Here is a 17,090-nt window from a genome sequence, read left to right on the forward strand (position 1 = left end):
ATAACTGTGAAACCTTAAATTACTGATCACTCATGATCTTGCTCAACACACACACATGTCACACGAGAAAAACTCCCAAATTTATGGATTATTCTGTTCCTTCTGTTGTAAATCCTGATGCTCTAATCCACCGTTCACTAAAAAATCTCTATTGAAAAATGTGCCCCATTTTTCTTCCATTATTCTCAGTGGAATGACTTGGGGGACGACCCAGAGAAGTTGAAATATAGCCTACATGTTCTATGCGACTCTTAATCAATATGTGAGATGAGTCAGGAAACTACTTTCTGTCTGTGAATGGAATTTTTCTCTTCTCACCATCGGTGTCTGGCTGTCACAGCCCACACAGGCGCTCTGTGCATGCTCTTTCTCTCTCTCCGTGTATCTCTCTCTCTCTCACACACACACACATTGGTAATTGTATTTTCCCTCGGTTAGACAAAGCCCTGATTCACGAAGCCCCTGCAAAATGACAGCGCACACGGAGGCTGTGCGAAGGCAGCGCTTGCAACAGGCCAGATTAGAAGGTGCCTCTGAGGTCACAAAGCGAGTTTGTGGACGCTTCTGCATCAAAGCAGCTTTTAAAAAAACCTCCCACAATGTGTGCAGAAACGCAGAGTGTGTGTCATCTTCCTCCAAAGTGATGATCGAGAGTAACATCTGTGACGTCCGAGCATAACATTTTCTAATACATAATGAATATTAGTGAAGTGAAGGAACACAAGAAGCTTTTACATTACGTTTAAACTTGGAAACTGATCTGGAAAAATGACAAGTGAGACGGGGATTTTCAATTTAAAAAAAAAAAAAAAAAGTATTCTTGAGAGGAATATCACGGCCTTCCCGAGAGGGGGAGAGGATACAATAAGTATTTGTTTAATTTTTTTTCAGCAGTATGTGCAGATTTATAATCCTAAACCACTCCATCACCCCACCGTACCACTTCACTACAGCACAACGCGCATACCACATACTTTACACATTCAAACTCACTTAATCCTAACATACACACATGCACCTAGACTGCTTACATTCCACATAAACGAATGACCTGAGAAACACCTTATTAAAATTCACATGCAGATTCAAACACATTCTCTCTCACCAAATGCAAATAGACAACCACAGGTTTAGAAACTGTGCGATTTTAATCATTGTCTGGCAGAAGTCTGCAGCTGTGCAACAAACCTTTTCACAGGGTAAAAAAAATGCTAAGAATTGCTAAGGCATGTGGCTTTGCTAAAAATACAGATGTCTCCAAGGGGATTATACGGGAGCAGGGATCTATTAGGAGTGCAAAACTATTACATTTGAATGATTTCACTCTGGTGTTGAAATATTTTTATTCATTATAGCAAAAGAAATAACATAATCTTTTAGCTTGGTTCAATTTTGATATCTGCTTAATTAAAGCACTGTTTTAGTTACACTTCTCACATAAATCCAGATGCAGTCAGATCTGAATTTATGCTGTCTTTATACAGGTGCTGAGTTAAATACACAAACGTATATCTAATAGAAAGCATAAATAGTAAATGTTATCTTTCAGTTGACATGGCTAGCAGACTCTCTGAGTAAAAGTGTGCACAATATGTGTGTGATTATTTCCTCGGCAATGTCCACCACAACTTGGCTTGGGATTAAAAAAAAAAGCATCTGGCCACCAGGTTTGGCACAGCTGAAAGGAATGTGATGCTTTTCTAAATATAGTTGGAAATGCACAAAGTTGAGATAAAAGGCTGAAAGGATGACAGTGAGAGTCTGAATGCATTTTTAAACACTTTTATTATTCTGTTTGTTGCATTTATTACATTAACTTTACATATGTAAATAGTCATTCGTGCATCCTTTGATTTTTTTTTCCTGTTGGACGCTACCTTGCATTCCTATTAAAAAAATCTGAACCCACTTTCAGAATTATGATGTGTTTCTGAGCACTGTGTATGCTCAAACTCCACATACAGGTAAGTACTACTTAAATGCTTTTGTAGCTTTTGAATGAAGTGCTGATCTTAAACTCTAATAACTTTCATGCTGCTCATCTGTTTACAAAGAAAATACCTGACAGATGCAAGTCATATGCTTTGAAATGAAATATTATTTCAACAGAGAAATAACATTTTAAAAGCACCGCTTTGCACATACAAACACAGTAATACCCAGAAGCGCCATTGTAATTCATTGCTGATCATATAAGCACGCAGGTACCACTTTGATCCAGAGCAAAAATATTTAGAGGAGTGGAGTCTCTCTTTGGGTGTTTAACGTGAAGTTCTCAAGCAAATTTTTCAAACCACTAACCATGACTGTAGGATGGAGGCATCGAACAAGACACGCATTCCTTTCTGGGGCACCAAAAAAGGTTTTACTGTTCCTCCCTCAGGCAATTGATTCAAGCCATCTGACCGTGGAGTTCAACCTCTAACGAACACACATGGACACACACACACATGCACACACACATCAAACACAAACAGACTTTGAAACGTGTAGAAAAGTTTGTAATAGATATTACATAAACAAGGAATCAGTATGCAGCCCTTTTAGTTCATCTAATACTACCGATGGCCCTACCCAACTATCACAATACACTGAAGCGACAGGGTCTTCAGCTGAGGTACCAGAGGAAGAATAAGTATCAGCTCATAGTGACAGTTAGCTGGTTATTTAAAGGATAGGGATGGCATTTTCTTTCCTACTGTCCAAAAATCACCCAAAATGTTAGTACATCTCTGCAGTGCAGGCGTGGCTGAGCAGCGAAATCTTGAAATATTTAATATAATTTCACTGTTTTAAAATACAATTATATATATACGTTTTTTTCCAAACATAAAGCGTTTACTGCCTTTAATTTCAGCATGGATACATACAAATACACATTTGGTTTCTGCTAATGCTGAATATGAAAAATATAAAATAGCAGTGCACTCTTTCTTTAAAGACCAGGTAAAAGACTCAGAGTCTAAAAGAGGAAAGTGTTTTGAGGACAGGCGATGTGCTATCAAACAAGTACTTTAATTTGCCGCACAGAGACGCTGCTGTTGGTTCAGGAATGCATGGGCATCGATTCATTCAATTACAGAGTCACACAGAGAACGACAGCGAGATCTGCTTAAGAGTTTCTCACTGACACCATGTGAGGACAGTCTGGCAGATTATATCAGAAGCAGCAGAGCAGAGTTAAGTGTTGTCCATTTGGTGCTCATAAATAGGATTGTACTGAACATCCTACAGAGGTGTGTCAGAATATCTTCCCTTTGTACCGAGATGATGATGATGACGATGAAGACGAAGATAATGCAGGGAAATAATTCTGCAAGGCTGGCTCCCAGCATTTCTTCTTGTCAGCCTCTGGTCTCATTTGTTTACGATCAATCAGCTGAAAACAAAAGTACGAGGAGAGAGTAAAGAATATCTAAAAATGCATTATAAAGTATAAAAATAAAGGTTTTCTAATATTTAACATTTACATTTCAGAAAAAAGTCTGAAACAGTTTCACTGTGGAAAGGTACTACATGCTAAAAAACACAGAGGCACGAAGTCAAAAGACAAAACGTGATTGATCATGCAGGTTTTAAAAAACATAAAATGACTATCACACTGATTTTTTACAGTATATGTAATAATATCTGGATTACAAATTATTAAATTAAATAATATAGTTTTATTGCAATCAGAGTTTTTAAAATCAAGTTCCAGGAAAATTCGTTACCATAAATCATTCCTGTCATAATAAGATGAGGTAAGTGGGAAAACTGCAGAACCTAGTCTCTGTCCAACTCTTCACTTTGCTCAGTGTATGAACTGGTTCCATCAGATCTTTCTTTGTAAAAGTCTTGTCTGTAAAGTTTTCTTTGACTTCTTTGGCTTTGGCTGATTTCCTTATTCAGTCAGAACTGCTATACTCGGACTTCCTTCTTGCACAGACGGAAAACAGCTCTTAAATTTGTCAGTAAAGTGCAGATGGAGTGCAGGTACAGGACAATGAAGCAGGAATATCATACCATCGATGTTCAGTCCTAACTGTAAATGTTAACTAAACTTGGAGGACGTTATGAAACCCATTTCCAGATGGAATCAATATAGAAACTTATAAAAAGTGAAATAATACAAAAAACTGAGAGAACCAGAGACTTTTAGAAGTTTCTAGTCTTGAAATTAAAGTCTTTCACTCTCAGTCTTTATAGTGCATGTCATTCATTTTTGTCTACACTCTCATACTCTTTTGCTGGTTTTGTGCTTTGTGCTGCTCCTTTCACTCTTTTTGCCTCTCCACTGATCGACTGAGGCAGATACCTTCTTCTCTCTGAGCCTGGTCCTGCCAGAAGGCAATTCCAGCTACAGGGGAGTTTTTCCTCTCCACCATCACAAAGTGAATCTGCAGTTACCCCTAGGCCATGCGGTTAATGATAATATTAAATACAACTGGAATCTCAAATACTGAGTGCAGCAGCTTCAGCACCCATTTTCCCATTCATATATTCAATATTGTAAATGTAGCATTTATGTCACAAGTTGACTAAAGACAAGTGAGATACTGTTTAGAAGCAAAAGCTAGTTTCAGAGTTTACAGATTACTGTACCGAACTGACAAGACAGATCAGGTAATTTTATAGATATGAATAAAACCAGTTTACAACAACATATAATATAAATTCCTGCTCCTCTAGGCTTCTAAATATTAATGTAAGTTGGTGATAACTGAGAGCCTATCGATGGGGATGTTATTATAATTAAAATGCACATGTTTACAATGCATTACAGTCTATGGGTGCATAATAAGATTTGCAAAATGTGCAAGAGAATATCGTAAAAAGTCACTTTGACTTGTGAACGTGTGCAGTAATGTGGAGCTGTGTGCGTAGTAATTTTGCAAATGTGTACACATATCTCCAAATCTGTATTCAGACTGAAAGAGATGATTTTTTTTAATTTTCAAAACATTTACTAATATAATTATACACGCAGAAACTCAATACATATTTGCAGATTATAACACACTGACAAATCTTATTGGAATCTCACAATTAAGGTAATTACACAACTCTGGGCACAAATTTGGAACTAAATCAGTAAATATACTTGACAGTGTATGCCACAATATGTACGTGAGTGGATACTGGGAGTCATTTCACAATATCTGACCTGTGGGAAATGACTTTCTGACCATTATTTCAATATTATAACACTATTGTTGAAGAATACCACACCTGGCAACTGCTTCTTCATTGTTTTTGAAGCACCCAGGCACTTTGCCTAAACCCACAATAAGAGAAGGAGCCCCAAATATTAGATTTCCTTGACCTTCAAATGATCTCTTGGCTTTAAGAGAATTACGATGGAGTGAGTGGAGAAAGTGTAATAACTTTAAAACAATTCAAGCCAAGAGACTGTCAGTATCAAGAGCACAGTATATTAGTGCACAAGCAGTTCTTTAACATTGAAATAAAAAAATACTGTTTTACTTCCAATATTAATTTAGTTTGTTCACTGTTTCAGTCACATGTTTACAAAGGGCGGGAACCATGTGTAGCTCTGCATGTTTGATTTGGCAGACACCGAGCCCAGTTCTGACAAAGGCATTTGTGTCTCCTCCCAGAATCAGAAATCAGGGCAAATGTTTTAACAAAAAGTATTTTGAAGCTTTCATTTCTTAATGATACTGCATGTTTTGTAGCATTTATGAACATAAAGCAATCTAGTTAACTTGAGGTGACCAGCTCACACCACTAGTTACATAAAACCTGTGGACAGGTGGCTAAAACGACAGGAGTGTGGACATCAACACGAGATTTTTCATATGTATTCCTGATACAACCCTCAAATAATGACAGTGAGACATTTTTGGAGTTATACAGTGGGCATACTCACCTTCTTTACGCAAAAAACACTTCCAAAGGCAGAAGCAGAGAGACAGAACTAACAGAGCTGCTACTGTAGTGACTGAGATCAGGATGGTGAGCGCCGTCCCGACTGGAAGGGAAAAATACAGAAATCTGATCAGCTGTTTTAATATCTCTATAAATAGATAAACATATAATTCTTCAATTTAATTTTGCTGTTAGTATTTCTGTGACTGTTTGTACCGAAGGGCTGTGCTAAACTGAAAAGTGCCTCTCTGCAGCTATAGACCTGCCCTGATTAAATCTCAGATTTAATTTAGTTACTGTCTGATTCCACTCTTGACCCATTAAACCAAGATAAACCACAGGTCATCAGAAAATGAAATACCTGACAATAGCACACAGTTTACATATGCCAAAGACTCTGGACCATTAAAAAACACAACAGAGATTTTTTAACCATACTGGTGAAGAATGGGAAAACACTAATTCAATCAGCAACTTTGCTGATTCACTTAAACTGGTGATCACTCCCACTCTCATCCTTATCAGTTAACATGAGGTGCTGAGTAAACTAAGAGGCTCCCTTGACAGCCTGTTAGCTTAGCATAAACACTTGAATAAGGGAGAGTTGCATGGCTGGCATCAACAAATCATCTATGAGCATCTGTAACTTTCTATTTAAGATGCTCTGTCTTCAGTCTGCATGAAAACAGACATGTAGGTAGAGCAAATTATCATTTTATAGGTTGCTTGTGCAATATTGTCTTTAAAAAAAAGGCAAAAATCATACCTTAATCCAGCACTTGAAAGAGATGGCATGCATTGTGGAGTTTTTTTGGGGGTTTGGGGGCTTATACAGCCATTGTTCTACAGTACCCCTGCTCATCATATCTGAGCTTTCACTTCCAAATTTCTTCCTTTGATTGAGACTTTTAAAATAGAGAGACAGTAAGGCCATTATGGTAATTCTGAACATTTAGTGAATCCTAGATAGGAAGTAAGTTACTGTTTAATGTTATGTATATTTAAATATTTATAGTATCATAATTCAGGCTACTCTGGAGAAAAATCTATCTCATACTTTACCTCCTTATTTTATGCTTTTCCCTAAATTTAAACCCCCCAACACAGCAGAAGAGATTCAGTAGTCACTGCAAATTTGCACATGGTCAGAACAGGGTGAACAATCCAACCACAGTCCTGGAGGGCTAACAGCACTCCACAATGAGCTATATTTGAATGCATTTTTAATTTTTATGGGCACCTCATATTCATGGCTCTGCTTTAATGAGTTGCAAGGCATCGTGCAGAGACTCCTGTGGTTACTGGAAGCCATGAGAAGGAGGCGGTGCTGGCTAGTGGATCAGGAAGCAGGCCAGCTGTGTTATCAATCGTGGTCAAGCGAGAAAGGGCAGTGGTCTGTATGACTATCTAGTAACAAGTTCCACCGCATTAGCCAAGGACACTGCCTCTGTGCTCAGCAGAGCATAATATTAATACACAGGGTCCATGGGTTGAAAATTGAAACACTGCTCAGAAGATCCATGAGGAAGCTTAAAAAAGCAATTTTGATTTGACCCTTGAGGTTTCATCTTTTAATGCAGTATCGTATTCTTGGATTTTGTGCTAAAGTATGGTATCCAGCTGACTGTAGTTTCATTTTCATGAAGGTAAGAGTGGTATTGAAATGTTCATTTCACCATGTTTTGAAGTGAAGATTGCCTTTATGCAAAAAATTGAAAAGGCTAACAGACCTACATAAGATGAGGATGGGTCTGCAAGTATGGGAACTAGTGCAATGCAGTTTATGGGTGTCTTTTAGAGAACATTTAAAAACTATTTCTACTATCTTTTTCATCCTGGGTTGTAGTATTGCCTGCAGAAAGACATTTTAAGTTTGTAACATAACGTAGCTCAGGGCAAAAAAAGCTCAAGATCTTCAAAGAAGAAGGATTAGTAACACTAACTTACTCTTAGTGTTCATTGATACAGCAATTGGTGACTCAAGCCCTTTGTGGTGCACCAAGCATTTGACCGACACGTCTTTAAGCAACCCAGACTGGACAGTCAGCGTACTGATCACTAGAGTGGTCCCATCATCTTGCTGTAGCTGCTTTGTCACAGGTGGGTGCATGGTGCGGTTGTCTCTCTCCACATTCCAGACAATCTCTGCCGGCGGCCTTGAAACAGAGGTGCAGTTTGCCTCGATCACCCCTGGAGAAGTGGTTTTGTAGCTCACCTGAGGTTTTGGCAGCACTGCGAATAATAAATTTACACAAATCCAAGTTTATTGCAATAAACCTTTCTGTTGCTTCAATAAAAATAAAAGCAGTCAGTGAAATATGAAAAGCATGCTGTGGTAAATCAATCATGTGTCAGATTACTTTAATCTATAAATTGGTCCATTGTTTTAGTTTCCATCATCTAAGTGTGCTAATTTAAATTTCTAAAATCATATCTAATAAAACCCTTAAAGCCTTTCCGTTCGTTCAGCTAAGATATGCGAATTCCTGCACTCCTTAGATCCATAAGTAAATATCTGGCTGTTTTCAATTCTCTGTTCTCTGGGCTGAGAAAGGAATGTGATACACTGGAACTCAGAACATTTCTGTTGGCAAGAAAACATTTAGCCACAGATATCTGGCATTCAGAGTTTCAGCAATTTCTGCAAATTCTACGTGATAAACTTCACCCATCAACAGCCTTAGAGGGTGGTTCAAATCTGAGATCAATCTGACAACAATCCAAACCATAATAATGCCTTCGTGTTGCATAGCTTGGAATGACTGTGGCTTTTATTTAAAATGTAATGCTCGTGTGTCCTAAACAGCAAATGTATTACGAGGAAGTACATTTTTGTCCCCGTTCATTACTATGTAGTTACCTATTACAATGGCAGAAATATATACGTAAAAACAATCAAAGTATTGTAATTGCTTTTTCCCTCATGGTGGCGATTACTTTTGATATTTGTAGTAAGTTAAGAGATTTATATATTACCTAATGTATACTGTGCCAAGCCTGGTGTTACAACTTAAATAAAGAATTTTAGCATTTCTTTCACCACAAACTGTGACATAAAAAAGCTGAAAATGTATAATTTCATGCAGAAATTTAATGCAGCCGTGAAGATGTGAACTCAGTGACCGCTTCACTTGTAGTATGAAAAATCTTCTTTAGAGCTTTTAAATCACGTTACACATTTCTCCATTCCATGTTTTTCACACTCTAGTTTAACTAACCCTGCTGGTCTGCTTTCAGGAGGATAACGCACAAAGATTAAATCATTTTTTTAACATGGCAGTGAGTTCACTGTACTAAAAAGGCCTCCACAGTCACCAGATTTCAATCCAAAAAAGCAGCACTGAGATTTGGTGGAACAGGAGATTCACATCATGGATGTTCAAATGACGAATCTGCAGCAACTGTGTGATACCGCCATGTCAATATGGACCTTAATCTTAGAGAAATGATTACAGCACCTTGTTAAATATATACCATGAAGAATTACCATGAAGTCAGATCTAAAGGCAAAGGGAGTCTGGCCTAGTACCATGTTTTTAATTAATGTAATTAAGAATACTTGTAATAGCAAAGATAATGTAAATGTGTCTGCATGGGCTATAATTGCTGTTGAACAGTATTTCTGAAAGTGGGAGAAAAGAAGGGCGCATTATGTCACACCCAAAGTGGAATGAAGTTAGAAGCCTGTTGGCAACAATAAGCATTAAGAATAAAACATTAATGCTAATCATGCTTCAGCACCCAGAACGCCTACTGTCCTGTACAGTTCAGTTTCAGACAAAAGCACGTGTGTTTCTTGAGATAATTGTGAGAGCAAGGGAATGGGAGAAAAGTGGAAAAGCAAATGAGCATAAAGAGAGAGAGAGAAACAAAGCACAGAGGGAATCACTGTCTGCCGCAAACACTGACAGAGTCATGCATCAGGACCTCGTTCCCTGCCTCCATCGTTCTTCCGAATGGTCCATTCTTTGCACGGACACACTCCTGTTCTGTTCTGAGTTTGTGTGTTAACAACAGTCTACTCTTGTGATATCATAAAATTGTTCATAGGGCAAAATCTGGGAGAAAAGATGCACATTCCTATCTGAATCCCAGGGGGTACCTGTCTATCCTGCCAAAAATGTCCAAGTTAAATCGTCTCCTAGTTGCACTAAAGCCTGCCTCCTTTATTTTTCTCTCGGCTTTTAGCTCCAACTATTTTCTTCGTTCCATGCGAAAGTGACACTATTTTACAAAAACACAGCCTCAAAAAACTGAAGACTGTTGAAGTATCAGCCGCACTAACAACAAATAAAATCCTAGCTCTGTGGGAGGTAGGGAACCTTGATTAGGTCCGCTGGCCCAGAGCAAACTATGTCAATTTGATGTACTGCTTTGGAAATTTGGCGTGAAATTCTGGGCGTAATTTGGTTCAGCGTGCCTCGATTAAGACTCCTAATGACTTTATTGGTCGCCTGACATTTCAACTAGTGCCACCAACAAGCCAAATCTTCCACTTGTCCAGGGCTTAATTTAATCTCAGAACAGCTCAATCACTTCCAGTTAAATTCTAGGGCCAAAGGGTAGGTTTAAGCATTTTACAAAGCAAATATGAGACTGTAATAGTCTGAATTAACTAAATCAAGTGAGTATCTTACCAATCACAGTCGATTTGGTACAGTCTGTTTCCTTGCTGAGTTCGCAGGGGAGGGATCTGCTGACAAGTGGACTTGTCAGGACAAAACACCAGCAGTAAAACTGCACGATTACCACAAAGCAATTTATTATTGCTATGTTAAAGCCTCAGTTTGACTTTGGCCAAACAAGAATTTCGCTTTTTATACTAACATAATTAATGTGAACAGTAAAATGTCATGGGAATACTTTATAACAGTACCCAAACAATTTACCAGATATGGGATAAACTACACTATACTACTTCAAGACAAATATCTTACATTGCACTGTCTGCCATTGTCCATCGACAATGCCAGACAGTGACATAGACTGCCCAGTGTTAACAGCAAGAGTTATTCAATTTAAGTGTAGTTATAAGATTTTACTGCTAAGGACAACTGTTCATTGTTACTACTATGACCTCAAAGAAGGTCAAAGAAGGAAGAAGTGCCTCAAACTGTGAACACAGCTTCCAGAAATGCTGATTAGTTTAGCCCCAAAGACACTTATAAATGTTTATTATAACAAAATTAGGTTTGCAGAGTTACATCCAAACAAGCCACAACACTGCTGGATAGATTGACGCTTGGTTAAATGATACTTTAGCGGAGCTGTAATGTACAGTGCCGTGCCTGGAGAGAACCAAACACAGCAAAACAGCACAAACGCCTAATGTAACTGCCGAGCACGGTGGTGCAGGGGTGATGATTTGGGCTGAGCACCTTGTAGTCATTAAGTTGACCACACACTACTCTGTATGCCAAAGTAATCTTCAATCAAATGTGAGACCATCTGTCTAAAAACTAACGGACTATAAAGCACCAACAACCGGTATGACGAACGCGGCCGTGACTCTGGCAGACGAGCTGAACACTTTCTATGCTCGCTTCGAGGCTGCAGCTAAGGTCTCCAACAATGCTAGTGTTAGCGGCGCTAACGGCTGCAGACAGGAAGATACTGCCAGCACCGGAAACGTGCTCGTCATCTCCGAGCATGAAGTAAGGAGAGCCTTCAAGAGAGTGAACACCAGGAAAGCAGCAGGACCAGACGGCATCCCAGGTCGTATCCTAGAGACTGCGCATACCAGCTAGCTCCTGTGTTCACTGAGATATTCAACATCTCTTTATCTCAGTCGGTGATCCCCACATGCTTCAAAGAGTCCATCATTGTTCCTGTCCCGAAGAAACCCCACCCTGCTTCTCTCAATGACTATCGCCCTGTAGCCCTCACCTCAGTAGTGATGAAGTGCTTTGAACGCCTGGTCAGAGACTTCATCATTTCTTCACTACCAGACACACTGGACCCACTACAGTTCGCTTACCGTCCAAATCGTTCCACAGACGATGCCATCTCTCATCTCCTCCACACATCACTCACTCACTTGGACACTAGAAGGGGGAATTATGTTAAAATGCTCTTCATAGACTACAGCTCTGCATTTAACACCATAATTCCCTCCACACTCACCACCAAGCTGGAGCATCTGGGACTCAGCTCATCTATGTGTCAGTGGATCTCCAACTTCCTAACTGGCAGACCACAGGCAGTAAGGATGGGCGGACATGTCTCAGCCTCCACCACTCTCAGCACTGGAGCCCCCCAGGGGTGTGTTCTGAGCCCCCTGCTGTACTCTTTGTACACATATGACTGTGTGGCCACTACCAGCTCCACCACCATCATCAAGTTTGCTGACGACACCGTCGTGGTGGGCCTGATCTCTGATAACAACGAGACGGCCTACCTGAAGGAGATTAGGAATCTGGAGAACTGGTGCCAGAGGAACAACCTCCTTCTAAACGTCAGTAAGACAAAGGAGCTGATAGTGGACTTCAGCACTAAGCAGGAGAGGAACTACCAGACCCCCGTCATCAACGAGTGCCCAGTGGAGAGAGTGGACAGCTTCAAATACCTCGGAGTTCACATCACGCAGGACCTGTCATGGTCCTGTCACATCAACACCGTGGTGAAAAAGGCCCGTCAGCGTCTCTACCACCTCAGACGCTTGAGAGACTTCCAACTGCCCTCCAAGGTGCTCAGGAACTTTTACTCGTGCACCATAGAGAGCATCCTGGCGGGAAACATCTTAACCTGGTTCGGGAACAGCACCATGCAGGACAGACGAGCTCTACAGAGGGTTGTGCGGTCAGCTGAGCGCACCATCCGCTCCGAGCTCCCTGACCTGCACTCAATCTACAGCAGGCGGTGCTGGACCAAGGCCAGGAAGATCGTGAAGGACCTCAGCCATCCCAACAACAGACTGTTCTCTCTGTTGAGGTCAGGAAAGCGATTCCGCTCCCTGAAGACCAACACAGAGAGACTGAGGAGGAGCTTCTTCCCGCAGGCGATACGGTCTCTCAATCACACCACCACACAGTACTGACCCACACATATGGTTCTTACACACACACTGGACTTTCTGGACTTTGTTTTTGCACAACACTGGTCACTATATTCTTCATTTCCGGTTAATACTTGTACAGCTGCTGTTATTGTGTATATATTTATTTATATTTAGATTTCTTCATACATTCTTATATAGTTCTATATTGTGTATTGTGTATTTTGTTGTACAGTTATTTTATTTTCAACTTTAATTTATATATTTTATCTTATTCTCCCAGTTAAATTTACCCTTCATTCTAATTTGTGTTGTACAGTTATTTCATTTTTAACCTTAATTTATATTTTATTCCTTCCTAGTTAAATTTACCCTTTTTAATTTTTCATATTTATTTCCTATCTTATTCATAGCCTTTCCTTTTTTGTTTTCTTTAGGTCACGAGCAGTTGTCCAAGCATTTCACTACATATCGTACTGTGTATGACTGTGTACGTGACAAATAAAATTTGAATTTGAATTTGAATTTGAATTTGGTAAGGCTGGACAATGATGTGAGAATCTGATAAATTCATATTATTGCTCGTAAAGATGGTGCTACGAGTTCTTATCAATTAGTTTTGCACAGAATCATGTGAAAATGTCTGTTTTGCATGACAAAACAATAATGCAAATTCACCAGCAGTGTTTATTACCTTTGTGCAGAAACAGGCTAGATGTTTCTGTTTACATTTTATCTGGTGAGCTAGCTACAAAATTAGCATTTAACTAATTTTGTAAGATAACTTTGCAAATATTACACAGACTTGCTTATTTTTTGCATATTGTTAAAAAATTATGTTTTCAACAGTACAGAGACTGTTCTTTTACTCCCTCTGATTTGTGCTAACTAGCCACTTGGTGTGAGCAGATTACACAATTAATGACTATAGCAATTAGCAATTTTATTTTATTTTCAAAACTTTATTTTAAGAAACTTTTAAACTGTGCTTCATTTCTGATTTATGGTAAGTTTATTGTACATAAGATGTCTCAGGGTTTGTACAAATACTGAGTTCTTGTGTGGATTATCCTTTTACAATACTGAACCACAACAGCATCACCAGTAATAGCCCACTGTGAAAACAGGTGTTTACCGTAGGTGGAGAGACAAACTGTGGAGGTCTTCAGCCCATCAGAACGTGTTTCATAGATGCAAGTGTAACAGCCTTCGTCCTGGATGGCAACAGGCTGGATGGTAAGCTGACTGTCAGACAGGGAGGAAGTGAGCCAGACTCTCCCCTGGTAGGGTGGCTCGATCATGGGGTCGCTCCGTTTTGCAAAGGAGGCTACATCCGTGGATTCTCCTTGAGCAGAAATGTGCCTCCACATTATCTGTTGAACTTTTTCTGGCAAACCATAGGAGCATAAAAGGGAAACCTTTTTGCCGCTAACTGCTGTTTTGTTACCATCAACGGTGACTTGAGCTGGAGATTTAAAAAGAGAAAAAAACACTAGTCAGTGAAAGAATGATGGATGAGAAAATAAGATAAAGAAAAGAAAAAGGCAGATAAAGGGTGCAAACAGGACAATGTTAATATTCAGAAATATGAGACACCCAAACAGAAACCAGTCACTGGAATCCACACCAGCTGTTTTTGGTTAGAGCCCTCCTCCCACTGCTCCACGGCTCTTTATTAACATGACTGGCTGAGTTTCAACATACTCATCAACTCTTGTTCAGAGGTGAGCAGTGGTTAGGGACATCAGTATTCACATATTTTCAGTGTTAACGGTCGGGTGCAAAGGGCAGGCATCCAAAATCAGTTAAGAAATGGTGCACCACTGAGGACAGAAATGATGGAAACTCCATTCAGCTGACTGGCTTTTATGATTCTCGTGTGGCGTCTCAATTTCAATCTTTGTTATTTCTCAAATATACCAGCAGCTATTGTAGCACATCTCACATTTTCTCATTCAAAAACAGACGACACTGATGATACTAATGGTGTATCAACCAGTTGACAGGCCATTTTACTTCTGCTTCAGAACAATTGAGCTCTTCAGTTTGACCCTGTGAATGACATCTGTCTCCTTCCTTGTGTCAAGGGGATCATTACTCAAACTGGCTTCCAGAGCAGGTCTTCCCAACTAGTTCGCAGCCGTTCTTACTATGCCATAGAAGATTTTCACTGTGGTTTAAATACAAGAGACCTGCATGTTTAGTGTGCTTTTGTTTGAAAAAAAATTACATTTTGAACTTTCACCCATGCAAAGCCTGTAGGTCAGCTTGCATTACAATTCATTCATTTTTCGTTCAGTTATGGCTGTGCAGACTGATACTCACTTTACATTCAGTGCAATAACAGCATCATATAAACTTTTATTTTTAGCCATTTTATGGAGCAGAAGACATTACGTTGATTACAGGAATCTGAGAAGAATGCACTGAAGTCCACCAGAGGTCTCTGAACTGAGCCAGAAACACTGCTGTAAAGGATCAGTACCTTAATCCATACAGGCAAGCTACTCATTCTGTCCTGTAACAGATTGGTACAGCTTCAAAAATGTGTACAAGCGCACAGGATTTACCTAAACTATAACATACTGCTGTTGCACCAAGATCATTAATGTTAATCTGTTATCATTAATGGGCTTACTCACAAGTCACTGTGAGACACGTCGATCCCTGCTTTGAACCAGTAGGGTGCAGGTCAAATATGCAAGTGTAGCAGCCTTCATCACGGAAGCCCACCCTGCGAATGATGATAGACGAGGTGTCCTTCGCAGACGACGGGGCGAGTTCCACATGCTGCTGTCCGCTCACACTCTCCCTGTTGCCAGGCTGATAGGTCAGCAGGGTCTTGTTCTGGACATCTAGCCAACGCACCTGTCTCAGGGATTCACCTCGCTCCTTTGAAAGACTGCAGGTCAGAGTGAAAGGCTTCTCCACCGGTGCTTCCAGATGCTGGGTTGCTGTTACTCTAGCTGGAACAACCACCAGAGAAAATCATAAGCTGATGTACAGAACATCCTCACTTTAGCTTTTTCCTTATGCTATAAGCGTGGTTTGGCACACTCACCTTGTAGGCGTCCTGCCATAAGCAAGAGTGAACACAGCTGCAGACAGGAGGCCTGGATCATCATCTTCTTCACTGCTCATTCAACAGAGAGAAAACGAGAGTTACTGAGATTTAACAAATGATTATAGTCTGCTCCTGTGTGAATATACCCTCTCTTATAATTAAAAAAAAAAAAAAGATGATCCAGTGATGCAGAATGAAGGCTGAAAAGGCAAACTCACTTTATCTTACTCAGAAAGGCAGTTAAACTGCTGTATTCAACAATGTACATTTTTTCTTACAGAGATTTTACTCCATAAAGCATTTAGCATTTAGTGCAGTTCAAAATATTTCTATACATCTAAAAATTAAGTGCGCAAAGACTTTCAGATGATACCCTGAGTAAGTCGCAAAGTTATCACAGTAGAGATGATTAAACCGATTCAGGGTTGGATTTAAGCCTAACGGCTCAAACTCCAAATTAAATACAACTGTAGATAATAACACGTCAAAGAAATTAGTGATTATAAGTGTTGTACTACTTTGCTGAAATCAGATCACCTGTTGTTAATCAAGTGAATGAAACAAAATTCCTTTAAAAGATTAATAAATCAAAAGCCCTATCATATACAAATTATAGACCCATGAGACTAAATCACTCACCTTTGTATGCCAAAAAGCCAAGCAGTTTAAAATCTTCTACCTCTGCAACATCTCGCTCATCCTTATGATTTGTCAGTCTCGGGAAACTTCACTCTAGAAAAGGATAGAGACCGTTTTTACTCATCCAACTCTTTTCCACTGTGCGCACATCAAACTCCGCCGTGAACACCAGCCGGCCAACAACGGACTGCGGTGAGGCGCCCACAACAGGCTGAACCACATAGCTCATGTTTTGCGCTCACAACGCCCTCTGGAGGGACTTTGTGTGCATTTCTGGTTTCACAAAGCCTGCAATCAACCATGGACTGCAGGACGCAGCTGACAAGTGTTTCATTTTGATGTCAAGTACACATTATAATAAATTAGAAGTTTGAGTAAAACATATTCATTTAAGGCTTTCATTGGAACTTTGGATAAAACCTCATAGGGTGACGTCAGAAAACATAACTATTTTTCAAACTACTCCAAGGCTGAGACGAGTGAATGTAATACAAATACTAAATACATAAATCTTATTCATTA

At 39.6% G+C, this 17,090-nt stretch overlaps 1 protein-coding gene across 1 annotated transcript; it reads right to left on the reverse strand.

Annotated features, from left to right (window-relative positions):
* Nucleotides 1-1,766: 1,766 nt before the first annotated feature.
* zgc:113337 (uncharacterized protein LOC503741 homolog) lies at nucleotides 1,767-16,762 on the reverse strand. The gene is made up of 7 exons (XM_005944891.1): nucleotides 16,569-16,762; nucleotides 15,927-15,998; nucleotides 15,508-15,831; nucleotides 14,001-14,330; nucleotides 7,819-8,103; nucleotides 5,873-5,974; nucleotides 1,767-3,379 (listed from the first exon to the last, which is right to left on the reverse strand). The coding sequence occupies exons 2-7, from the start codon at nucleotides 15,988-15,990 to the stop codon at nucleotides 3,372-3,374; spliced, it is 1,113 nt and encodes a 370-aa protein (XP_005944953.1). The 5' UTR covers nucleotides 15,991-15,998; nucleotides 16,569-16,762; the 3' UTR covers nucleotides 1,767-3,371.
* Between the last annotated feature and the right edge of the window lie 328 nt (nucleotides 16,763-17,090).

This window comes from Haplochromis burtoni, unplaced genomic scaffold, assembly GCF_018398535.1.
Source record: "Haplochromis burtoni strain Fernald_Lab_line unplaced genomic scaffold, NCSU_Asbu1 Contig_289, whole genome shotgun sequence".
In the NCBI taxonomy this organism is placed as follows: domain Eukaryota; kingdom Metazoa; phylum Chordata; class Actinopteri; order Cichliformes; family Cichlidae; genus Haplochromis; species Haplochromis burtoni.